At 28.7% G+C, this 15,734-nt stretch overlaps 6 protein-coding genes across 6 annotated transcripts; 3 read left to right on the forward strand and 3 right to left on the reverse strand.

The window, feature by feature from the left end:
* Positions 1-382: 382 nt before the first annotated feature.
* On the reverse strand, positions 383-1,458 carry Pmvk (Phosphomevalonate kinase). Its single transcript, XM_035084362.1, has 3 exons — positions 1,239-1,458; positions 943-1,148; positions 383-847 (listed from the first exon to the last, which is right to left on the reverse strand). Exons 1-3 carry the CDS (start codon positions 1,319-1,321, stop codon positions 576-578), a joined length of 561 nt encoding a protein of 186 aa, XP_034940253.1. The 5' UTR covers positions 1,322-1,458; the 3' UTR covers positions 383-575.
* Positions 1,459-2,158: 700 nt separating this feature from the next.
* On the forward strand, positions 2,159-3,375 carry LOC118067587 (uncharacterized). Its single transcript, XM_035084405.1, has 5 exons — positions 2,159-2,309; positions 2,373-2,448; positions 2,518-2,804; positions 2,885-3,033; positions 3,117-3,375. Exons 1-5 carry the CDS (start codon positions 2,159-2,161, stop codon positions 3,312-3,314), a joined length of 861 nt encoding a protein of 286 aa, XP_034940296.1. The 3' UTR covers positions 3,315-3,375.
* Positions 3,376-3,434: 59 nt separating this feature from the next.
* Positions 3,435-5,190, reverse strand: Rrp1 (Recombination repair protein 1). The gene is made up of 2 exons (XM_035084412.1): positions 4,985-5,190; positions 3,435-4,802 (listed from the first exon to the last, which is right to left on the reverse strand). Exons 1-2 carry the CDS (start codon positions 5,159-5,161, stop codon positions 3,531-3,533), a joined length of 1,449 nt encoding a protein of 482 aa, XP_034940303.1. The 5' UTR covers positions 5,162-5,190; the 3' UTR covers positions 3,435-3,530.
* A 520-nt stretch (positions 5,191-5,710) lies between these two features.
* Positions 5,711-7,746, forward strand: Pdp (pyruvate dehydrogenase [acetyl-transferring]-phosphatase 1-like protein, mitochondrial). Its single transcript, XM_035084427.1, has 4 exons — positions 5,711-6,130; positions 6,193-6,334; positions 6,407-6,886; positions 6,966-7,746. The coding sequence occupies exons 1-4, from the start codon at positions 6,002-6,004 to the stop codon at positions 7,646-7,648; spliced, it is 1,434 nt and encodes a 477-aa protein (XP_034940318.1). The 5' UTR covers positions 5,711-6,001; the 3' UTR covers positions 7,649-7,746.
* Positions 7,747-8,065: 319 nt separating this feature from the next.
* On the reverse strand, positions 8,066-10,211 carry Vps4 (vacuolar protein sorting 4). The gene is made up of 5 exons (XM_035084413.1): positions 10,007-10,211; positions 9,818-9,929; positions 9,352-9,725; positions 8,564-9,274; positions 8,066-8,485 (listed from the first exon to the last, which is right to left on the reverse strand). Exons 1-5 carry the CDS (start codon positions 10,028-10,030, stop codon positions 8,384-8,386), a joined length of 1,323 nt encoding a protein of 440 aa, XP_034940304.1. The 5' UTR covers positions 10,031-10,211; the 3' UTR covers positions 8,066-8,383.
* A 535-nt stretch (positions 10,212-10,746) lies between these two features.
* ago (archipelago) lies at positions 10,747-15,401 on the forward strand. The gene is made up of 8 exons (XM_035084407.1): positions 10,747-11,247; positions 11,481-11,753; positions 11,881-12,188; positions 12,265-12,367; positions 12,646-13,164; positions 13,246-13,653; positions 13,793-14,108; positions 14,208-15,401. Exons 2-8 carry the CDS (start codon positions 11,511-11,513, stop codon positions 14,369-14,371), a joined length of 2,061 nt encoding a protein of 686 aa, XP_034940298.1. The 5' UTR covers positions 10,747-11,247; positions 11,481-11,510; the 3' UTR covers positions 14,372-15,401.
* The last annotated feature ends 333 nt before the right edge of the window (positions 15,402-15,734 follow it).

Below are 15,734 nucleotides of genomic sequence, written 5' to 3' on the forward strand. Positions count from 1 at the left end.
GCGCAACCTACAAAGCGCCAAATTAATCGAACAATCAAAAATATTTACATAAAAGAAGTATCAACAATTTTTATTTTATGATAAGCGAAAAATTTATCATATTTATATTAATACGAATAAACATTTTTATATAATAGCTATAGCGGTATTTAGTTTGTATTAGTAATAGTATTTTAACGATTTAAATAAAAAAAACTTTTTTATGTAGCACCTGTGTAAAAAGAAATTCGGTAGCGGGAAATTTTAAAATATTTTAAAAAATATTTTTGATACATGTCAAATATTTTATTGTCATACATTCTTCTTCAATATTACTTAATTATCTGAAAAGTTTTTATGTTAATTAAATAATCTATCATAAAAAATATAAAACTGTCTCCAAAAAGATTTACAATTGATATTCCAAATGATTTTTTTAAATAAAAATTCCTCAATATTTGTATTATATAAAAAATATATACCGGTGTAAATTAATGAAGTGATTGCATAATTTGACTAAAAATGGAATAAAGTTATTGTCATGATTGTGCGAAAAAATACTATCAGTTATTAATATTCATACAAACTCAGATAAGTCACCCAATTATTTTTAAAACATTTTCTATAATACTTTTTATGCTTTGACCTTCATTAATAATTTCTAGATCCCATTTTTCCACGTCATCCAAATTACATTCTGTTTCTGAATCGTCCACTCCTGGTGTAAAAATCCAACCACGTTGTTCTCTAATTTTATCGTCACATATGATTCTTATCGTACGACAAAGTGAACCATAATTTTCCATAAACCATTGAATATCTGTTTTTCTTCTTGCATCACTGACGATCCAGATACTTTTATTTGTTGCTAAATAATTCGTAAATATTTATTAGTATTATGAATGATCAATTATTTGTTTTAATGAAGCTCATCAATACTATGATTATTTAAAACTATTTTACCATTATACATTTTGATAGCAGCTCTGCAAAAATATCCATAATCTTTTTTCCTAATATTCTCTCCCCATTTTACCATTTGTATACGATATTCTTCTTTATACTCTCCATCGCTCAATAATTCATTCAAGTTCAAATTACATGCTTGTGCCCAATGACTCTTGATAGGACCAGATAATTTAATAATAACACTTTTCTCTTCACCAAGTCTAAAAAAAAATAATTTTTAATTAACTGTAATTGAGTGAATTAATAGTTAATTAATTGATAAAAACATTTGATGCTAATCGTTTAATTACTCGTTTTGTAATCTGTCTGTAATGTAATCTTTTCCTGATTTCCTCTTACCACTAAACAATAAAATACAATTAGGATTTTGCATCTTCAAAATATTTAAATGACTTAGATGTCTTCTGCTCGACGTTACACTGTGTATATTGTTGTACTCCAAATGAATGTTTCTTAAGTTTTTTTGATCTACAGTTCACCACTGCAGGAATTTTACCTATGACTGCATTCAAGAAGTAACTCCGAATTCTAAAAAGTTTATTTACATACCATAATATATATATATATATATATTCTGAATATATAAATTGCGTATCGTTTAAAGAGTTTACTACATCATCAACTGGTGTTAAAATAAATTAAATCATGCAAGAATATTTTTAAATTCAATTTCTGATCATTTCTTATTGTCACTTTATGATAATGATTTTCTTTTGTCTTTTTGATATAAACATTCCTATTAATGTACTTAATATTGTTTATATTTTTAACAGTATTGACATAATATATCTACGCACGAAATATTCGAAAACATTTACATTATAATTATATAAATATTGAAACTATTTAGTAATCAGAATGTTGAAATGAATGTGTCCACTTTTGATGATAAGCATGAGTGAAAACAGCTTAAGTTCCATTGAAGTATTTATGAAACTAATATCGTAAATATTGATAAAATATTGGTTTTTTCATTATTCAATACACATATTCAATTCTTTTACATTCCTACTTGTTTTTCGTTATAGGCTCTTGTGATCTTCTAATAAAACACTGAATTGAAATAATAACTGTGTAATCCTCATTTTCATATAAGTAGGGACTAATTATTAAGAAAAATATCAATCTTAGATTATTTAGAAACTATCCTCAATAAGTGAAAGTTAAATCGTATTAGTAATAAACATAAGAATATATAATTATGCAGATAATGTTAAATTTATTTTTGGTAGTATTATGGATTCAATTAATTCAATTTGTTCAAGGAGATAGAAATAATTGGAAACGCATTGATGATAATAACGAAATATATCCATGGTTGGTACAGATTAAAATAAAGGTCAGACCGGAATTAAATGATAGTAAGTATAAGACAATTTAATCATTTTTATTCAAGAAAAAAAAATTAATTTCAATGATTTCAGAGATAGCTTACGGCTCTCTTATATCTCATAATGCTGTCATTACTACTCAAGAGAGCGTTATTGTATATACTTCCATGTATGTAAATGAAAATAATTTAACTGTATAACAAAGATTAAATGTTAACTATCTATACAAATTTTTTAGTCACAATATGCGTAAACTGGTGGTTGAATCGTACTGTCCCGAGCCAAATGTTGATATTACAAATGATTGTTTTACAAGTGACGTTGCTTCAATAATTTCAGAAACTTCAAGTGAAAGTTCCGCCAAAAACCAAGATCCATTATCTATTTTAATATTAACAAACTCGTTCAATGATAATTATTATGTGAGACCACTGTCTATTGCAAACATTGATAATATTGATAAAGATAATTGCTTCTTGGCTACTTGGCCATCTCATGATCCATCTGAATTTTCTAATAGAATCGGTAAATTTCATGCCAAATAATTCATCATGAATTAATCTCAAGTATTGAAAAAATATATGAACAATTATTTAAATTTTTAGACCTACATAAAACCGCTCATAAAGCTACAATTACTTTTGGTAGTTGTCTAGTATCTGATTTGGATAAAAATGTCATTAATGCACTTTCTAGAGAACCTTATTATGATTATCTTCGATTTAATTATTTATATTCAGATGATTACATACCTGTAAGTATTCTTTCACTGAAACTTATGTATTTCTCTGGTCTATTATTTAATATCGATTGAAACTTAAATTTTATTTATTACAGCAAATTGATGGAGCTCCTTTGATATGTTCACTTAAAAATAATTCAAACCAAGTTGCTCTTGTAGGACCGATACCTGGTTATTTCTTATACGCCTGTAACAGAGAGAAAAAAGATTGTCGATCCATAATATATTTTATCGACTTGATGTCATATTCCACTAACTTGATGAATAAACTTAATTCACAGCTCAAAAGCTAAGATACATATATTTTGATTATTCTATGCAAATATAAAAAATAAAAGAATATTTGTGTTGAATTCTTGAATGATAATGAAGTCAATAAATTTTTGCAAAGACATCTAAATGTTATTTATTTCAGTAATCTTTATCTGTCTTACATGTTTATGAAAAAATAAAAAAATTCAGTGCATACAAAAAACTTCAGTGATGATAAAAATTTCTTTAGAATTTTGTTAAAAATTTGCATATAAAACTATAGGACAGTGATCACTACCAAACACATCAGATCTAATAACAACGTCACAGACTTTATTTTTAATACGCTCTGACACTAAAAAGTAATCTAATCGCCAACCAATATTTTTAGCTCTTGAATTAGCAAAATATGACCAGAATGTATAGGCATCTGTTCGATCAGGATACAAATGACGGAATGAATCAATGAAACCTTCAGTTAGAAAATCATCCATGCCCTCCCGTTCTTCTTTAGTGAATCCAGCATTTTTTACATTGGTTTTTGGATTTTTTAAATCTATTTCTTTATGAGCAACATTCATGTCTCCACATACAATAACAGGCTTTTTTTCATCTAATTTTTTGATGTAATTTTTAAAAACTTCATTCCATTTTAATCGTTTTGGTAAGGTTACTAATTTTTGTCCTGCATTAGGTACATAAACATTAACTAAATAAAATTCTGGGTATTCTGCTGTAATAACTCGACCCTCATTATCAAATTCGGAATTTTTTACTCCATACGTAATTGAAATGGGTTCTTGTTTGGTATATAAAGCCATTCCACAATATCCAGATTTTTCACTATCAAGGAAATAATATTTATATCCATTTATTTTTACTTCTTTGGGTAACTTATTCTTATCGCATTTCGTTTCTTGAAGAACCATAATATCTGCATCTTCTTTAACTATATAATCCATACCATTTTTCTTTATCATGGCCCGAAGACCAGCAACATTCCATGAAGAAATTTTAATATTTGGTTTTTTACCCTCAGCGTTCATTTTGTCACAATTAAAATTGACAGTATCCAAGTTTGATCCTGTTTGATTTATAGGTTGTTTACCTTCGCTTTTCTTACTTTTAGATTTTTTAACTTCATTATCACTTTCATTACCATTTTTTGTAGCTTCAATGGAAGGATCTTTTTGTTGTTTAGTATTTTCTACTACTTGTTTTTTGGTCGCTTTCGTTTTTCGAGTCTTTGGAGGTGGTTTAGGTTCAGGATTTGTTTCTTCTACTTCGGATTCACTGTCTGATTTTTCTTTTTTTGCTTTTGGAGCTCTTTTTGATCTTGTTTCTTTCTTTTTGGGCTCAAGCTTAAAAGCTTCAACATTATCCTCTTCATGAGAATCATTTTTTTCTTCAACAATTTTCTTTTTACGAGATGATTTAGGTTTTTCAACAGCAGTTTTACGTGGCTTCTTTGCTAATTTCTCCTCTTTTTGGAATTCCTCTTCACTTTTAGTTTCTTCAACTACGTTGGTCTGTAAGAAAACAAAAGAATGACATAAAAGTTTAATAATTCCCATTAAAAATAAATTATTTGAATTTTATTTTTTGTTTATTCCAGTTTATAGTATTAATTCATAAAAAATATCATGTAGATAAAAAAAAAATGTAGAAAATCTGAAAGCAGTATTATTGTACAACACTAAAAGACTCTAACCTGTGCAGTACGCCCGCGTTTCGGCATGTTAAATACTTCAAAACCTCCTGATAATGATGGTTGAGTAACAGATTTTTGTTCTACTCTACTAAGTTGTTCAATTAATTTTAATGATAAAATATTTTTATATTCTTTAACACGTGGAATAATTTTACTTCGCACTATTATATTACCCATTCGCCATCATGTGCAATTTACAACCCATACAAAATTGATCTATAGACCAGTAAACTTGATACATTACCGAATCTGTTGTTGAACAACTGCTATAATGGGATACTTTGAAAATTATAATTTGTACTGATAAAAAATTTTCAGTAATCTTGGATTTTAATATCATGCATATAAATATGTATAATTTCCACTATTTAAATTTATGTAGACAATAATTTACATTTTTTAAAAATAATTTTAAAAATTAGCGCAATTATTAGAGACAGCTGTTGCACACGGAGGCGTTGGCATCTTATTTAAATTTTGGAAAAAAATTTAAGATAAAATTTTTCGACATTCAATTGTAAATAATTTAATATTTTTGTTCAAATAAATAATACAAAAAAATCATTGCTTAAATAATAATATAAATAATTAGAATATTAATTAATCAACAATTTTATACTGGTTGCATAATAAATTACAGAATAAATTCAAATAATTATCATCATTATTCGATTGTGACTAAAAAAGAATGTGTTTCTGCATTATCCCTATAGCAGAGTACGTCTTCGTAAGCTTTTGTACATCTTTTATTTAGTGCAATAAATGTAATTAAAAAAAGAAACAAATAAATATTTTTTATGACATTATATGTATTGAAACTTTTTTTATTTGGTATCAAATGACAACCAAAGTATATTAATTGAAATTTTTATAAATTAAATAATAAGTACATTATCTTGTAAAATTTATTTTTAACCTCACTAAGAAAATATGTCGTGGTACAGTGGTGGTTAATAACGATACACAAATCAGCCGGATTGATCTAAAAAAAGAAAACTTACGTTATTAATAAATACTATGGTATTACGAAGAAGTTGTATTTTTTTACAAAATAATTATCCAAAAGTTAAATTCAATACAACGTTTAACAAAAGTCGTAATTTTGCTCGACAACATGTTCCTATACCAATACTTACACCTCAGGAGGTAAAAAATTTATTAAAAATCTATAATAACATGAAAAAATATCAGATATTTATTATTTTTAGGTTACTAAAATTCTTCGTTCCAATGAATTTACCAAAGAATTTGAAAGTCCAAGCCCAATAAAATATTACGATTCCAATCAGCTTGCATCGAATAACCCAGTTGAAGATACTAGATCTGAAGCAAGATGTAAATTAACTAATGGTAATATAATTATCGAATTAGTATTTGTTGATAAAAATGAATTTACAATTATTATTTTTAAAAATTTTTTAGGATTTTTATTAGGAATATTCGATGGTCATGGTGGTAATTCATGCTCTCAAGTAATTTCGAAAAGACTGTTTTATTACGTTTCTGCTTGTCTTTTATCGCCGGAAACTCTAAAGAAAGTACTGGAAACTGAAGTGACTTCAAAACAAATAAAAGAAAAATTATTAGAGTCTTTTAATGATAATTTTGAATTTGTATCTGAATTAGGAAAATTATATTGTGAAAGTTTTTTGACTTTCGTAAGAGGTTTATCAGATAAACCATTAATAAGTTCATCAGCAGAAGTAGCACTGCAAAATGCATTTATTAGTTTAGATCAGGATTTATCAAATGAAGCTTTAAAAAAGTTAGCTAGACGTGAAGCAGCAAGAACACTATCTGTAGCTATGTCAGGATGTGTTGCAGTAGTTGCTCATGTCAATGGGCCACATCTTCATGTAGCAAGTGCTGGAGATTGTCAAGCTGTTCTTGGTATTTATAATGGTATATTTTCAGTCATCATTCATTATTTTTTTTTAAGTAGCGTACAATTACTATATTTAATTAAAATCTTATTTATCAGAAAATGAAGGATGGACTGCCCAAGTATTAAATAAAATACATAACACTGACAATGCAGAAGAAGTTGAACGAATTTTATCAGAGCATCCACCAAGTGAAAAAAAAACTGTGATAAAAATGGATAGACTTCTAGGTCAGTTAGCACCATTGCGAGCTTTAGGAGATTTTCGTTATAAATGGAGTCGAGAAATAATGAAAAAAAAAGTTATTCCATATTTTGGAGAGTCAGCAATACCACCTAATTATCATACTCCTCCATATTTAACGGCTGAACCCCAAGTGACCTATCATCGACTAACTTATAATGATAAATTTTTAATCATTGCAAGTGATGGGTTGTGGGATTTAATGACTCCTCCAGAAGCTGTTCGACTTGTAGGGGAACATATGAAAGGAAGAGTAGCACTAGCGCCTTTTAAATTACCAGAAAAAGGCACAAAACTATCTGAGATAAATAAATTATTGATTGAAAGAAAAGAAGGATTGAAAAAGCAACCGTTGGATCAAAATGCAGCTACACATTTATTGAGAAACGCACTCGGAGGAACAGAATACGGAATTGATCACCACAAATTATCACAATTCTTGACGTTACCTAATGAAGTAGTTCGTATTTTTAGAGATGATATAACAATTACTGTTGTTTATATGGACTCGGATTTTTTGCAAAATTATCCGTCGTAAAAGATTTTATTTATTGAAAAAATTGACATCGTTTTTATGTGCCATTAATTTAAAGTTGAAGATTGAACAAATAAAAAAATAATCTTTTAAAAATGAACAATTATAAATTATTTTTGTATGAAAGTTGAATCCGATAATAGTTGAACTTTTTTTATGTATTTACATTAAAATTTATTTATTTAGACATAGCCATAAAAATAATTTACACCAAAATAAGTTTTTTTTTAACATAAGTATTCATGTGTACAATGAATTGAACAATGTATATATTATGCTGAATATTGTTTTCAAGTAGATAAATTGTAAATAAGATAATTTGAGTATAGTTATTGTTTTTATAGTTATCAATATTATAAACGATATATATGAATAAGTTAATTTTTTTATCGCTATATTTGAATTACTTAATTTATAATTACATCTAAATTCTATGTACTTACATGTGAATCGGTATATTATACAATTCTGTAATTTATTTTTTATTAATGAATTTACAAAGCAATTAATAAAATAAGTCACAGTGTGATTTTATATAATATATACGATGCTTAAAAATTTGAAACATATAAAAAAATAGCATACTTTAGGAACAAGTAAAACAGTTACTATGACTTAAAATATGAATAAACAGTAATTCGTAAGGACAATACATTATTTAATTTTTATGTTATTCAATTATTTAAAAATCAAGCATTATGGTTATTTAAGGCAAGGAATAATACCTTATTAGAATTTTCAACCTTCTTGACCAAAATCTTCTTTAAATTTTTCTAATTTTGCCAAATCTTCTTCATTGACTGTTGGACGGGTTGTTGCTAGGGATTTTAGCATATGTTTCTGTAATAATTTAAAAATATTAATTAACTCTATTGCTAAATATTAAAGAAAATGTTTTTTGAGGTAAAAATTTATTACCATTGTAACAGGAGGATCATAGAGCTTATCGCTTTCAACTTGAGTCCAGCTCATTTCAATAGCTCCAGGATCTCCGGGAGAGCAAGGCGTAAGCAAATCATCAACAATAATGGATCGATCTTGTGGAGATGGACCACTAACTCGTTTAAAGTGTGTTGCAGTTTGTACAAGCCTCACCGGTTGCATTAAAGCATCACGGACAATTATACTAATGTCAGCACCGGAGTATCCTTCGGTTGCTGCAGCTAATTTTTTGAAATCTTCTTCAGTGAGATTGTGAGGAGTATTACCTAAATGAAGTTTAAACATCGTAACTCGAGCATGCTCTTCAGGTAATCCAATATATATTCGTTTTTCAAAACGTCTTCTGATAGCCGCATCAAGAACCCAAGGTATATTCGTTGCTCCCAATACGAGTATTCCATCATTATCCGTACCAACGCCTTGCATCTGAACCAAAAATTCGGTTTTAATTCGTCGAGCAGATTCTGATTCGTTATCAGAACGTGATGCACATAGAGAATCGACTTCATCAATAAAAATGATGCTTGGTTTGCGTTGTCGTGCTAACTCAAATAAATTTTTAACAAGCTTTTCTGATTCTCCAAGCCACTTGCTGACTAAATCTGATGAAGATACTGACAGAAAGTTTGAATTATTAGCCTCAGTTGCAACAGCTTTTGCCAAAAATGATTTACCAGTTCCAGGTGGCTGTAATTACATGGTTAAAGTTATTCTCATTTTACTAAATATTTAATACAATATAATATTCAATTATTAAAACTTACGCCGAATAAAAGGATTCCTTTCCACGGTATTCTTTTGCCAGTAAACAAGTGGGGAAATCTTATAGGTAAAATAACAGCTTCCTTAAGAGCTTCTTTGGCAACATCTAATCCAGCTACATCGCTCCATTTAATATTAGGCCTTTCAACTATGATAGCTCCTTCCAATCTAGATTGTAATTTCTTTTTTTCTGGATCACTGTCAGTATCACTATCTTCACTATCACCTTTTTTATCATCTTTTGAACTGTCATCACCAGCAGCCACAGGTTTCTTTTTTCCTTTCTTCAAATAAGCTTTAAGCTTTTCAGCACGATCGAGATATTGTTGACACTTTTGTCTGATACTTTCTTTCGCTCTTTCCCCTTGGGCTTCATCTAAACATTAATCATTGTTAATAAATGCACGATTACGAAAATATGGGTAATCGAAATTACGAGTATAATCAGTGATAAGTATAAATATGTACATTTTATTGAGTGCAGAAAATATTCAACCGCATGTTCATAATATTTAAGAGCTTCTTCATAATTTTTATTCCTATCTTCCTCTGTGGCTTTAGTCACCAAATCTATGGCTTTCTAATAATAAAATATTTATTGTTAGTGTAATATGCAATCATTTAATGAGATGGATATTTAATAATAAAATTTGTTACTTGTAATATTGTTCCAGCAGCCATCACTCAATATTTACACTATTTTTTGTTATATTGAAATACTTAAACGCGAATGCGTATAGGACCGTGTAAATTCAGAAAGAATAATAATAATAAAGTTTGGGTTTTATTGGTCCTGTGTCATATGTACTCATTGGCTATAAGTTCAGAGAAAGAAGTCTTCTTTTTGGCGAATTAATATGATAGCGACGTTGCCCAATTGAACTATTTTCTACCAATTTTTATGTGGCACCAGTATCTGTTGGCGCTTTTTACGGGGTATTTTGCCAAGAATTTTAGCGGGAAGTTTGAATCTTAATTTCAAAATAAGGGATTAATTTTAATTCAATCGTCATCGAGTAAGTATTAAATATCATAAAATTAGTTTCGTAAGGTATGCTAGCGCTTTATCTTTGCTAAATCCTTATTATAGAGAGTTCTATTAGATAGTAGCTCCGTGAATTTTCCTTGCAGCACTGCCATCAACTTACTCCAACTTTCCCGATCTCATGGAGAATATTCTCCATGCCTGATCTCTTTGATACACTTGAAGGAGAGAGAGGATTAAGATGGTAAGCTAGAGCCTTACTATATCGACATTTCTTTCATAATTTTCGTTGACAATGAAAACAGAACTTTATATGCAGCCATTTTTAAAAATTATTGTGAACATATCTTAAGAAATTATCTTGTTGTATCGCATGCGCGAAAAAGAGAAAAAGATAGAGGCTTCATCTCTCATCATCGGTGTAATCTTGGGCTGTTGTTGCACGAACCAGCAATCTCGCTGGCTTCGTAAGCACGTCGGAGGAAATTATAAACGTCATATACATATAAACCAGCTGCTCTTCGGTTGTTAAAGTTTTTATAATTAACTGATGTGTATAATTGAATGTTTAAAGAATAGTCTAAAAAATTTTTTACATTCAAAGCAATTATTTAAATAATTTATTTTTTTATTATATGAGTTTTTACACAAGATCTCTTTGAGCCTCTTACGGATAATCCTCGCACCTGCTCCGTCTTCATTTTTATTCTTTTTCCACTTGTATAAATTTCACATACCACCCCCGTGCTTACTTTTAACCTCTGTTCGTGCCTGCATCACCAACGAAAAAGATCTCATGCCATGAATACCTGATACAAGTTTTTCATCAATTACATCAACAGTTTTTGTTTCTAAATATTTTTTTTTCATCTCGAAAAACCTGGAAGCGACCAAAAATTTTTCTCTATAAAAGGTAAGAATTTATGTTTTTTTTGTGTGCAACAAAAATTGAAAACTAGTCCTATGAATAACATAATTTTTTTACTTACACTACATATTTATAAAATCCTATAGTTCTTTACTTATTATTATTGAGGTTAGAATAATTAGTAAATTTTTTTTATTATCTATTAATTATGTCTCATTAATACGGATTTTTGGCTGATTTTTATCTTAATGATAAATAATTTTATTTATTTATTTTAGGAAGACCATAGGTCGTGATTCAATTCAGTAATGTCCCAACCCTCATCCTCTTCATCCTCATCCTCATTATCTTCGTCTTCGCCTTCCACATCACTTACATCAACTAAAGAGATTGAGAGCGAGAAGCCAAGCGGAAGTAGTCCCAGTCCTGTCGAAGGTATTCCAGGTCCAAGCAATGTGGAAACTGCAAGCTGTCTTTTGCCAAAGGCTGAGTCAGAAGAATTTGATGAGGCAGATGAAGGAGAGGATGATAGTAGTGAAGAGGAAAGTGAAGTAAGCTATTAAACTATTTTAAATCAGTAATAAGCCAGCAGTTTTTCACATTTTTATTCATAAACACTTTTTTAGCTGACGTTTTTTTCCATCATATAATTATAATCATTATAATGATAATTTTTAGGTCAGTGATAATGGATTATTCTGTGATGCCGAGTGTGAAGAAGAGATAGTAGAAGACGAAGACAATGATGATGATGATGATTCTCTAACAAATTCTAATGTACAGAAACCTGTAGTTCTTTGTACTCCTGATCTCGTGTACGGAAATGAAGTTTCTTTAAACGACACTGCCGATATTCCTTTAGAAGAAAATTCGACGTGCACATCTTCAAATCTTTTTCAACAAGTTAGAAAAAGAAAAAGTGAAACACAATTTATTAGCTTACCATGCAAAAAACTTAATCCCGAAGAAAAGACTAATTCCATAATGTAAAAATTTTATCTTTATTTGTTAATTCTAATGAATTTTGTCAAATATATTTATTTTTGATTATTTTGGATGCAGGATTCCAAAAAAATTAGATGAGAAAGGGAAGCACGTGAGATTTGTATTACCAACAAGGACAAACCCACCACCTGAAATGAACAGTTGGTTAATTCAGTTTCAAGTAAGTATATTAGTATTGACCTAGTTATGAATTACTTAAAAAAGTTACCTCATCTTTAAAAAATTGTTATACATTTTTACCTATTTAACGTAATTACTATTAAATGTTGAATATAATCGTTCACTTTAGAGCACAATTTTTTAAATGTTTCCATTCCATTATGAACTATTTTTTAGTTATTTCAATTTAATTTAATTAATGAAATTATTGTTTTATCAAAATAAAACATTGACCATTATATCAATATGAATTATAAATTCATTGATTGATTATTTTAGCGATGGTCAAATGCAGAACGAATGTTAGCAATTGACGAACTGATCGATCGTTGTGAACCAACACAAGTGCGACATATGATGCAAGTGATAGAGCCACAATTTCAAAGAGACTTTATATCTTTGTTACCAAAGGAACTAGCGTTATCTGTGCTTGCATTCCTGGAGCCGCGTGACCTTCTAAGAGCAGCACAAACTTGTCGGAATTGGCGGTTTCTTGCAGATGATAATCTACTGTGGAAAGAAAAATGCAAGTCAGCGGGTATTGATGATATTAAAGATTTTCCACTTACAAAACGTAAAGGCAATCGCAACGCTGGTGTCTGTAGTTCGCCTTGGAAGCAAGCATATATGCGTCAATATAATATCAAGATGAACTGGAGAACTAAACCTATCAGACCTCCTAAAGTTCTTAAAGGTCATGATGATCATGTAATAACGTGCTTACAATTTTCGGGAAATAGAATAGTTAGTGGTTCTGATGATAATACCCTCAAAGTTTGGTCTGCAGTAACGGGAAAAGTAAATATTACAATTTATTCTCTTAATTATAACATATGCTCGTTATTTAATTAACTAATTATTTTTATTACTTCATTGTAGTGTCTAAGAACATTAGTCGGTCACACTGGTGGTGTTTGGTCATCTCAAATGTCTGGAACAACAGTAATAAGTGGGAGCACAGATCGTACTTTAAAGGTATGGAACGCAGATACGGGACAGTGCATTCACACTCTGTATGGTCACACGTCAACAGTAAGATGTATGCACCTTCATGGGAATAAAGTAGTGAGCGGTAGCAGAGACGCAACTCTTAGGGTGTGGCAAGTTGATACGGGTGAGTGTTTACACGTTCTCGTTGGACACTTGGCTGCTGTTAGATGCGTGCAATATGATGGTAAATTGGTCGTAAGCGGTGCCTATGATTATATGGTTAAAGTCTGGAATCCAGAACGTGAAGAATGTCTTCATACTCTTCAGGGACATACGAATCGTGTTTATTCATTACAAGTAAGAATTTATTATATCTTTTGTGTATTGTTAAAAAATGAGTCATTTTCATTCTTATCACTCATTAAATATTATAGTTTATTGATAAATACATTAAATAATTAGTAAAATAATTGATAAATTAAAATTATTCTTACAGTTTGACGGAGTTCATGTTGTTAGTGGATCATTAGATACTAGTATAAGAGTATGGGAGGTAGAAACAGGAGCTTGTCGTCATACACTTATGGGTCATCAATCTCTTACATCAGGAATGGAACTTCGAAATAACATCTTAGTGTCAGGAAATGCTGACTCTACGGTTAAAGTTTGGGATATAGTGAGTGGTCATTGTTTACAAACACTTTCTGGACCAAACAAACATCAATCAGCCGTCACTTGCCTTCAGTTTAATAGTCATTTCGTTATTACGTCCTCAGACGATGGAACTGTAAAACTTTGGGATGTTAAGACTGGTAAAATTACATTAAACAAACTAATATTTTATTCATATTGTTTTTTAAATATCTATATTTCACAAACCAACTAATGATTGTTTGTATGGTATATTACAGGTGAATTCATAAGAAATCTCGTGGCTTTAGAAAGTGGTGGAAGTGGTGGAGTTGTTTGGAGAATTCGTGCAAGTGATACAAAACTTGTATGTGCAGTAGGAAGTCGTAATGGAACAGAAGAAACTAAACTTCTGGTCTTGGATTTTGATGTCGAAGTTAAATAATCATCTTATTGTCCGTCGAACCACTTCGTGCCTCGGCTCGTTACGGTATTTAGACTAATTGATACAAAAATAACAATATTTATGGTAATAACAATAATAGTAATGATGATGATAACTACTGAAATAGATTCAATGATAGGATTGTAATAACAATTTAGTTTAGTAGGGTTTATAATAACAAAAAATAATAATAACATCAATAATAAATAAATAATATTAATATTGTACATAAAACTAGGTAGCGCATAAACAATCTACTGTACAATGTTTCATGTATTAGAAAATGGTCTGATTGTGATAAGACTGTATGTAAAATTTTTTTAAATAGAGAAAACATTTAATGAAACATAAACAAATTGACTGTAGTGAAATGGGATAAGTAAGATATATCTATCCTAAAAAAATGTATAAAGATTAATGAGACTTAAACGTAAGGTGATAAATACAATTAAAAGCATATTATCAAATGATAAAATGCTTTATTTGTAAAACAAAAAAGAAACAGCTTTACCTCTGAATAGAGCGTGGTAATGTTTTGATTTTTTTTTTATTAATTATCATTAAATTTAATATACATTTTTCAAACCATCATCATCATTTATTTTTTTTTATTATTTTTTTTTTCATTTTAGGTAATGAAATACACTTAATCATCCTTATATTAATTTCATTGATAAAAATGCCAAATTAATGTAGTTTTTTAAAAAAAATATCTTAACTTTGTTAGTATTTTAATTGCATTAACAAAGTTCATAAAATAAGTGAATATATTTGTAATAAACATTTTTGATAATCTCACCGGTTAATCAAAGTAACAATTGTTTATTTATTTGTTTTTATAAATAATTCAAATATATTTTTTTTATTGCTTCGTGTAATGGCATTGTAAAGAAACGTCTGACGAGAAAAACACTTTATAATAATAAAATATACATAACGTAATCATTACATTATTTTTATAACTCTCAATAAAATACATAAATGTCGTTGATAACTACTTATATAATAATCATCATCATTTTTAATATAAAAAATAATCAGTGAACTTCTTATGAAGAGCAAAATTAAAATACAATTTTTAATAATAAATTAAATGGTATATTAATAAATTTTTGAATTAATAATAGATGTAAATGTCATGGGAGGGAACGTTTTAATTTATTATTATTATTGTTATTATTATTTTTATTGCTATTATCACTGTAATTATTATGATTACTGTTATAGTTATGATTATTAATTTTTTTCGAAAAATATTTAAGAAAAGGAGTACACTGTGATTTTACGATTTTTTTCTAAACGTATACATTTTATTTTTGCATGGTCCGCATTTTGTATAATTATTACAGATATAGTAAGAACA

Source organism: Chelonus insularis, unplaced genomic scaffold (genome assembly GCF_013357705.1).
Source record: "Chelonus insularis isolate UGA/USDA-ARS -01 unplaced genomic scaffold, ASM1335770v1 contig_38_pilon, whole genome shotgun sequence".
Lineage (NCBI taxonomy): Eukaryota > Metazoa > Arthropoda > Insecta > Hymenoptera > Braconidae > Chelonus > Chelonus insularis.

What these genes read in the sequence shown, in the direction of transcription:
- Pmvk (XM_035084362.1), bottom strand. Translation starts at nt 1,321, where the DNA reads ATGCAAAATCCTAATTGTATTTTATTGTTTAGTGGTAAGAGGAAATCA. An exon ending in ACAGACAGATTACAAAACGA is followed by an intron (nt 1,149 to 1,238) that starts GTAATTAAACGA and finishes ATTTTTTTTTAG; the next exon opens with ACTTGGTGAAGAGAAAAGTG. An exon ending in TGCTATCAAAATGTATAATG is followed by an intron (nt 848 to 942) that starts GTAAAATAGTTT and finishes CGAATTATTTAG; the next exon opens with CAACAAATAAAAGTATCTGG.
- LOC118067587 (XM_035084405.1), top strand. Translation starts at nt 2,159, where the DNA reads ATGTTAAATTTATTTTTGGTAGTATTATGGATTCAATTAATTCAATTT. An exon ending in CAGACCGGAATTAAATGATA is followed by an intron (nt 2,310 to 2,372) that starts GTAAGTATAAGA and finishes CAATGATTTCAG; the next exon opens with AGATAGCTTACGGCTCTCTT. An exon ending in TGAATTTTCTAATAGAATCG is followed by an intron (nt 2,805 to 2,884) that starts GTAAATTTCATG and finishes TTAAATTTTTAG; the next exon opens with ACCTACATAAAACCGCTCAT.
- Rrp1 (XM_035084412.1), bottom strand. Translation starts at nt 5,161, where the DNA reads ATGGGTAATATAATAGTGCGAAGTAAAATTATTCCACGTGTTAAAGAA. An exon ending in AACGCGGGCGTACTGCACAG is followed by an intron (nt 4,803 to 4,984) that starts GTTAGAGTCTTT and finishes GTTTTCTTACAG; the next exon opens with ACCAACGTAGTTGAAGAAAC.
- Pdp (XM_035084427.1), top strand. Translation starts at nt 6,002, where the DNA reads ATGGTATTACGAAGAAGTTGTATTTTTTTACAAAATAATTATCCAAAA. An exon ending in AAGATGTAAATTAACTAATG is followed by an intron (nt 6,335 to 6,406) that starts GTAATATAATTA and finishes AAAATTTTTTAG; the next exon opens with GATTTTTATTAGGAATATTC. An exon ending in TGTTCTTGGTATTTATAATG is followed by an intron (nt 6,887 to 6,965) that starts GTATATTTTCAG and finishes CTTATTTATCAG; the next exon opens with AAAATGAAGGATGGACTGCC.
- Vps4 (XM_035084413.1), bottom strand. Translation starts at nt 10,030, where the DNA reads ATGGCTGCTGGAACAATATTACAA. An exon ending in AAGGAATCCTTTTATTCGGC is followed by an intron (nt 9,275 to 9,351) that starts GTAAGTTTTAAT and finishes ATGTAATTACAG; the next exon opens with CCACCTGGAACTGGTAAATC. An exon ending in ATGATCCTCCTGTTACAATG is followed by an intron (nt 8,486 to 8,563) that starts GTAATAAATTTT and finishes AAATTATTACAG; the next exon opens with AAACATATGCTAAAATCCCT.
- ago (XM_035084407.1), top strand. Translation starts at nt 11,511, where the DNA reads ATGTCCCAACCCTCATCCTCTTCATCCTCATCCTCATTATCTTCGTCT. An exon ending in GTTGGTTAATTCAGTTTCAA is followed by an intron (nt 12,368 to 12,645) that starts GTAAGTATATTA and finishes TGATTATTTTAG; the next exon opens with CGATGGTCAAATGCAGAACG. An exon ending in ACTTTGGGATGTTAAGACTG is followed by an intron (nt 14,109 to 14,207) that starts GTAAAATTACAT and finishes GGTATATTACAG; the next exon opens with GTGAATTCATAAGAAATCTC.